We start from the raw sequence: 7,803 nt of genomic DNA on the forward strand, positions 1-7,803 counted from the left end.
TTTCTTCCTTCCCATATTAGTGATTTAATCTTAAATCATTTGCTGACCGCCTGGTATAAAACTTATCTGGAAATTAAGGAATACTTTTGAGTTAATCTAGATAACAAATCCAATAAATTCACATGAATTAGCTTTGATGTTAGACTTAATGGGTTAACTGAAGAATACATAATGGCTTTTGAACATTCGAGATCAGAACGTGCCAAATTTTATATCCTTAAAAATACACATATACATTTACCATGCCTGAGTTAAAAAAAAATTGATTTTTTCCTTGTCTTTTTAACTATTAGGATAAAGAAGGATAAAATCTAACAAAAGGAAATATAATCAACAATTCGTCTCATCTCTCGAGCCCCTAAAAAGGGAGAGACAATTGTCATAATTTTTATGGTTTGGTAAAATACTAGGCCCGACAAAGGAGAAAAACAATATACTGCCAGACTAGAAAATCAGTACGGGCTGCAAATATAACCCCACCACATATTAGATTCGGCTTCGTATAAGAGATTCAGTGCTACATAAAGGATACGATAATTGATATCGTATATGAGCCAAAGGTATACCTAATGTGAGCTTAACTTGTCTCTCTGACGAATAATTCATTCAGCCATGTGTGCGCATCTACAAAAGCTCTCCCATTCCACTTTTGAAAAAAATAAAAAAAATTAATCGTGAACGGGATATAATCATAAAATGCGCATATCCGGCGTGATTTTATTATGCAGTGACAAGATCGCTATTAAGAAAAATTAACAAAAAGATTCTCTTGTAACATATATGATCTTTTATTTCTGACTAGCGGGTTTTAATAATTTAAGTACGTTTATACCAAATAAGATGATATCTCTCTCATTTACCAGATGGATCAAAAAGTGTCTAGCTAGTTAACAATTATTACACAATTCTTTTTGGGGCTTAATAACATAAGTCAAATTATCATTTGGATAAAGTAGAGAACCTGAGATTAGAAAAAAAAACTGCTCAGAGAATTAACCAGCATATCAAATAGTCATTCCAATATCCTCCGCCTTCGCTGCCTCGTACTCCCCCGCGTACTCCACCGCCTCCCCCAGCTCCGCCACCGCCTTCTTCAGCCACGACACCTCGATCTTCACCGACTCCATGTCTTTCACCACCGCCGCCATCTCCGCCACTCTCGTTTTCGTCAGATCCTTCAGGCCCGACGTCCTCAGCTCCATCACCACGGCGGCTAGGGATTCGAGGTAGTACGACCTCGTCACGTTGGACTGGAGCTTCGAGGAGGCGGCGATGTCTCCGTGCTTGGAGATGATCACCTGGAGCGTTTCCGCCAGGCTCAGCTGATCGGCGAGGACGATTATGTTGGCGACTCCCGAGGCTATCATGGAGCCGTCGTCGTGGGAGAGATTAGAAGCGGAATCGCAGGGAGGGAGGAGGAAAGAGCGGAGACGGCTGAGGAATTCGGCGAGGAGAGAGAGGAGCATGAGAGGGATTGAATCGGAAGAGACGTCGCTGAGCTGACCTTAGTGCCTTGTCGGAGCTCTGGATTGGAGCCATCATCCAAGGTGGTTTCCTCGCTTGGAGGGACGACGCGCTCGCGTGGAGGCCGTGGCGTGAGAAGATCGGATTGCATGTTCGAGTTGTGGTTCCGGGAGATGGAGGCTACCACAGATCCGTCGTCGCCGGCTTTTCTCCGGGCGGTGGAGGCTCCTTCAGCTCCGCCGACGCTGGTTCAAGTTCCCGGGAAGGGAGTCTTCCTTAGATTTACCTTCGCCGGTTTGGTGACGGAGTGCGGATGCTTTCATAGATCCGCGCTGCCGATGAGAAACCCGAAGCTTTTGGGTCAAGGTTACTATTGTTAGTTTAGTGCGAAGCTAGAAGTGGTAACTGTCTAGGTGGTTCTGGGTCAGGGCGGAGGAGTTCTCGTTTTGATGATGAAGCTCTCCGCCGAGGTGAAGTCGGTCAAGTCAACAATTAGGTGGTTCTCGATGCGCGCGTCTAGGGTTTTAAGCGGTTCAAAGGCGGAGATGATCTCGTGTTTCGATTGATCTCTTCCGCGTGTTGACAGTGCGGGTAAAACGATGATTTCTCTAATGGTTTGAAGTTTGGTTGTGTCGGGGGAGATCTCGATGGTTTGAGAAAAACCTCCGACATGATGTAAAAGCAAGGAAATTAGGTGGTTTCGGCGGAGGCTCTGACGGTATCTGAGCTCCGGCGAAACGAGCGTTCCGGCGATCTCTTCCGGTTTCTTCCGGAGTCGATGAAGGGCAAGTTGAGGCGGAGAAACGCATGCCGATCTGAATGGTGTAGATCATCCCACGTGTCTCTTCCTCTGCTTCCTTGTTTCTCTCATGGGCCTTGATCGTCCGGTTTTGTAAGGTTGGGCCGAGGAGCCGTCTAAATTGTTTGGGGCTTCGGCCGTATGTTGTAGCCCGTTTATGTTTGGGCCTTTGGTGTTTCTGTTGTATCTGGGCTTGGTCCATTTGCTTTTAATAATATAAACCTGATGAAAAAAAAAAAAAGTAGAGAACCTGAGTTATATGGTGCCAACTAAAATGACCCTGGCTATATTTATAACCATTAAAATATGTACACCAAATGATTGTTTTACACAAAATTTCACTAAACTTAGTGGACCTCTTTAGATAATTTGTTTTTGTTATTTCAATATAACCGGTCAATTGAAACGACCGTGATGGAATATACAAACACAGAAAGGAATAGGAAAATCGATAAAGATATTCTAATATAATAAACATGTTGGCGAAAAAAATAAGACAACTGAGTCTGGAGGTAAAGAGTTACAAAAAGAGAGAAAGCTTCTTAGAAAAGGGACGGCTAATGACTATTGTCAAAATGCTGACAAATAAAAACATGGCCATGGAATAAAGTTGGGGCCGTCCATGTCTGTTTATATGTTTCTTAAATAAAATAAGTTTTGGTTCATCTCGTTAGGAATAGCAAGCATTCCTCTTTTACCACCAATGAATATTCCAAACACAAATGTACACTTTTCACATATTTCATGTTACGTCTTAGTGTCTTACATGTCTCATATAATGTCATGAAAACGTATATACATATATATACATATATATAATGCATGCATGTGTCCTTTGGATGCAATATCAGGTAAGATCCGAGATGAAAAAGGAAGGAATCGTAAAGTCTACGGGTGATGGATTCCACGTCCAAAAGATAAAGACTAAAGAGCATTCACTCCTTCATTATAACCAACCAATAAAATATATATGATGAAAAACGTATGATATAATAAAAGTAATATTTGTAGTGTCTTACAATAAATGGTAATGTATACTGAGTAGTTTAGTGATAATAATCAGATTTATAATTATTGCTTCACATAACCACAATGACATTAGAGTTTTTCATATATCTGTGTGTAGAGTCTTTTGGACTTATTCCGGAAATTTTTTGTTTAAAAATGTTTTTTCACCTTGAAAATTAATTTCAAACTCACATTAGTTTCGTTTTATTTTTTGAACAACCCTCATATATAAGTCATAGGTTTATATTAAAGATTCAAAGTGTCTATAAGTAGTCAAGCATGATTGAAATCGCGATGAAAGGACTTGAATTTTGCAAAAAGAAAAATAATATTCACAGTAAATCGTTCAACTATTAAATTATTAACACTTTAATATCCTTACTAATTCTATATTTTACCTTTTCCAGTTTTCAGAAGTAAGTGAATTATAATACATGGTATCTTTTTTTTTCTTTGTTCGGGTCTATAAAACAATATACTCCCTCCTTAATGATAGACTTTTTTTTTAAAAAGTTTTTTTTAGAAGATGTATTTTTTGTGTTTTCTATGAAAAAAATGTAAACTTCAAGAAAATTAATTGACTTTATTGAATTATTATTGGTTAAAAGTTATTGAAAATTAAAAATTACAAAAAACGATACATTTATTATGGTAGTTTAATGTGTTTTCTTAATATGTGTGAAAATATTAAAAAGTTTATCTTCGTGAAACAGATGGAGTATTTGATTGTCATGTTACACTTTCTTTTATACACTGGATTTCTTTGCAGTACTGCATTCCCTTCTCAATTTTATCACTCGGGCCAATTCTTTGATTGTTTTGTTTCTTTAAAGAATCATCTGAGACACTTTAGAAATAGTATAATTCTTCTAGTTGAAAAATGAACAGCATTAGTGGACTCTCTATATACACGTACAGTTTCTCTCGGTTTTGTTTCTGCCTCTAGTACCGTCTTCTAATTAGCATATGAATGGCCAGCAAGTAAATGCACATAAAATATATCAACCGTTGCTTTCCCCTCGTTATATCCTGTTTAAATAAATAACAATGAATGAGTAATAATGATGACCACAAATTATTCATTTAATCAATGTGAGGAAGAAGCCAAATGGTGAATATAATCATAGATATCACATGATTTAAAACACTAGTAAGTACCAATCATATCGCTATAAATGAAACTTTATCATTATTAATTTCTTAAATTTTGTTTTTCAAAATAAATTCTAGAAAAGCCTAACTTTCCAAGCATAACGTCACAATTATAAGAGAAAAACGTCATATTCAAAATTGGTATTTGTAGTCTTTCTCGATCAAGAACTTTTTAGGGGATTTAATGTGATACGTAAAAGACCAAATAAACAATAAATATTAATAGGGAGCTAGTTAGTAGAGACAGAGTAACTAAAGTCAAGTGTTGTTACATACCGTAGAGGCAGAGGAAGTGAGGGAAACAATAGAATTAGTTGAAGAAGTAGATGATTGTGATGATGATAATAAACCTACATTGTAAGCCATGGTCTCATCAGGCTGATACAATCCATAGTTTCTCTCAGAGGTTGGTCCTGGTTTAAGGTCTTCATTAAAGAGAGCAAAAAGATAAACATCAAGTCCCATGTTTTTTCTCAGTGGCGTTCCTTCACTCTGAAGTTGTCTCTTTAGAAGATTCTTGTTATAAACTGCCGCATTGGCCACGGTGGCTCCAACCTCATCTCCGTCACCTTTAGACGGCCAACCAGTCTCTGAGACCCCAACCTCGATATCTTTGAAGCCAAGCCTTGCCATGGCGAAGATCACAGAGTCTACTTGAGCATAGAGCATGTTGTCGTAGTGATACTTGGTGTAGGGGTCAACCATTCCAGGGTTAGGGTTGAAGAGAACGTAATCTAATGGGATCTTTGTTGGGGAATCCTTGTAAGCGAAGTAAGGGTAAGCATTGATCCAAAAAGGGGATTTCGTGCTATGCAAGAAGCTTAGAAGCTGCGTCATTACGCCAGTGACTTGCGGTCTGAAACATCCGGCGGAGGGTGGGTAAGATTCTTGAAGGACTGATAGTGAATTCGGAGTAGATACTTGAATGTACTTGTCTAGACCAGTTTGGACGAGAGCTGCATGAATACTCATCATTGCGGGTACAAGATACCTGCATAGCAATAACAATGTGTATAAGTGAAGATATGAAAAGTTTTTACGTTTAAGGAATGTGGTCATGCATGTAACAAACCCTATGAGGCTCGAGTCGTCGTCGGTGTATAGTTCGTTTCCAACAGCAATACCGCCGATCTTAGTGGCCGGAAAGAAGGGTTTGATACGGGACGTGACCCATTGGAGAGCTTGTTGAGGGTCGACTAAGCTGGGAAGCATCTGGTTTTCGACAGTGACGAAGAGCTCGATGTTAGAATTGGCGAATGAGCTTAAGACTTTAGGGTTTGTGTCGTATATTCTTGTCTTGTTGATATGGAGTGAGCCCAAGAGTTGTATAACTTTGTCTGGTGGAGGAAGATTGTCGCCGACTTGACCGTAGTTTATGCCAAGAGAGGACACCCTTTGAAACAATAATCCATGTTCTGTGAAAAAATTGGAACAGGAATTAGAATAAATGTAATGTCAAGTTAAAATTAAGATAATGGTTTTTTATTTGTTAGACAGAAATAAGCTATATATACACAAAAGAAGATACCTAAGGATGTTAAGGAAAGAAGAAGCACAACAACATAGTTGGTCATTGCAATTCTGCTAAACATTTTAGACATGGAGGGGGTGGGGAGGGTGTTTTGTAAGAGAATCAATGCAATGAAATGTGGGGATAGATATAGAGGTGAAGAACTGAGATGGGGCCAAGTAAGGAAAATAATAACATGTTATAATGTAGAGATAAGTATACTTTACTTTGCCTGCCTAATTTTATATATTTGTTAGACATAGGGTCTTCTCAAATAAAAAGTGACTATACTAATTCATTGTAACAATAACCTACTCATTTTTTTTATTAGATATTGTAGTGACGGGAGTAGTCTTGACAATATGTTTTTTTAACACCTGCTTGACAATATGTTTACTCTGTGGAAGTCAACTGTAAAAATAGAGTTTTTTTGTCAAAAACATTTTTCGTTAGGCAACATGGGTTTCATCAAAATTTGTTGGACCTAGGCAAGAAAATGACATCTTAGATTGTCTCTTTCCAACACATTGCCAACTATGTCAGTCCAAAATAAAAATAAATTTGAAAAAGTGGCCTAAATTAGACACTTTCTTCAGACAAAAGCAAATGTGGGAAAGATTGAATTGCCCACTATAATGGGTATTTAATCTTAACAAATGCTTTTGCCTTTGGCAATATAAATGGGAGGATCCCATATATATCTGGGAGTTGGTTGAACGAGAAAATGGAAATAAAAGAGTAGAATTCACACAATCACGATGATAACTGAGAAGAAGGATACTGATAACATCAGTTTATATTTTACTTTTTTTTGTAAACTGTTATATTGTACTTTTTAAATTTAGTGTAATACAATAAAAATTATTTTATTCTATTGGTCCAATTGTATTTCGCATGAAATGAATATCATCCTCATTAGTTTTAGGGGTCGTTATTGGTTATATAAGTCTAAATCAACTCCATCAGACTTAAAATAGATAAGATTTTTAAAAATTTGGATTCAGTTTAAAATTTAATATATACGATTTATCTATAATTTTAAAATCTTTATCAATTTATTTATAAATCAACAAGATATCATTTTATTTTTATAACAGAATTGAACTACATTTTAAGAGGATTCTAATTTGAAATTTATGTGAAGAAAATTTTAATAAGAATATAAACTGAAACAAAAATACTTCAAACACAGCGAAATTATACTACTTTAAAAAACAGTTTCTTAACTTTTTAGTTTTTTATATTCCCCTAAAAACTCCACCCTAAGAAATCATGGATAATGATGCTCTAAGATTACTATAAATGATGACAATAGCATTTTAATTATTATAACAGTAAAAACGAAATGATGTTAATCCATGTAAATCAGCAAGTTAACAAAATAAAGAGCACATATGAATTATCAAACGAAGAGATTATGTTTCAACAAGTTAATCAATTTGATAGAAGGAAAATCTGGGTTTGGTCCCCGAATGAAAGCTATTTTTCTATTGGAAAATAGGTTTGATGTATGCTCTCTCAGTCTCCCTAGTTCTTACAGAGATAAAGTAGATAACGTTTCTTCTATTTTATATTTTGTTTTCTTTTGTCTGTAAGTTAGCTTGACGTTAGAATTTATGTTAGATGTGTTTTTTTTTCAAAATGTTAGATGTGTTTTGGTTTCACAAATCTCAAGGTAAAATGGAAGATTTTGATTGAAAGAGTTTACACAGAAAAGTAAATTTAAATCCCTTCAAAATATTTCAAATCAAATGAATGGTAAAAATATATCAAACATGAATAACACTAGATTTAAAATGTTGAATTTAAATCTTTGATTGAATAACACATGAATTAAAATTTATTTGTTAAAAAAAATATTAAAATACAT

At 36.1% G+C, this 7,803-nt stretch overlaps 1 protein-coding gene across 1 annotated transcript; it reads right to left on the bottom strand.

Moving 5' to 3' along the window:
• Nucleotides 1-1,877: 1,877 nt before the first annotated feature.
• LOC111204640 (glucan endo-1,3-beta-glucosidase 11) lies at nt 1,878-7,264 on the bottom strand. Its single transcript, XM_022699817.2, has 5 exons — nt 5,952-7,264; nt 5,496-5,838; nt 4,700-5,414; nt 4,188-4,300; nt 1,878-2,485 (listed from the first exon to the last, which is right to left on the bottom strand). The coding sequence occupies exons 1-4, from the start codon at nt 6,022-6,024 to the stop codon at nt 4,214-4,216; spliced, it is 1,218 nt and encodes a 405-aa protein (XP_022555538.1). The 5' UTR covers nt 6,025-7,264; the 3' UTR covers nt 1,878-2,485; nt 4,188-4,213.
• Between the last annotated feature and the right edge of the window lie 539 nt (nt 7,265-7,803).

The sequence above is a fragment of the Brassica napus genome, chromosome C3 (genome assembly GCF_020379485.1).
Source record: "Brassica napus cultivar Da-Ae chromosome C3, Da-Ae, whole genome shotgun sequence".
NCBI lineage: Eukaryota > Viridiplantae > Streptophyta > Magnoliopsida > Brassicales > Brassicaceae > Brassica > Brassica napus.

Excerpts from the sequence above, each read along its gene's own strand:
- LOC111204640 (XM_022699817.2), bottom strand. The coding sequence starts at position 6,024 with ATGTCTAAAATGTTTAGCAGAATTGCAATGACCAACTATGTTGTTGTG. Across the intron at positions 5,839-5,951 it reads TCTTTCCTTAACATCCTTAG|AACATGGATTATTGTTTCAA; the intron begins GTATCTTCTTTT and ends ATTTTTTCACAG. Across the intron at positions 4,301-4,699 it reads TCACTTCCTCTGCCTCTACG|GATATAACGAGGGGAAAGCA; the intron begins GTATGTAACAAC and ends TTATTTAAACAG.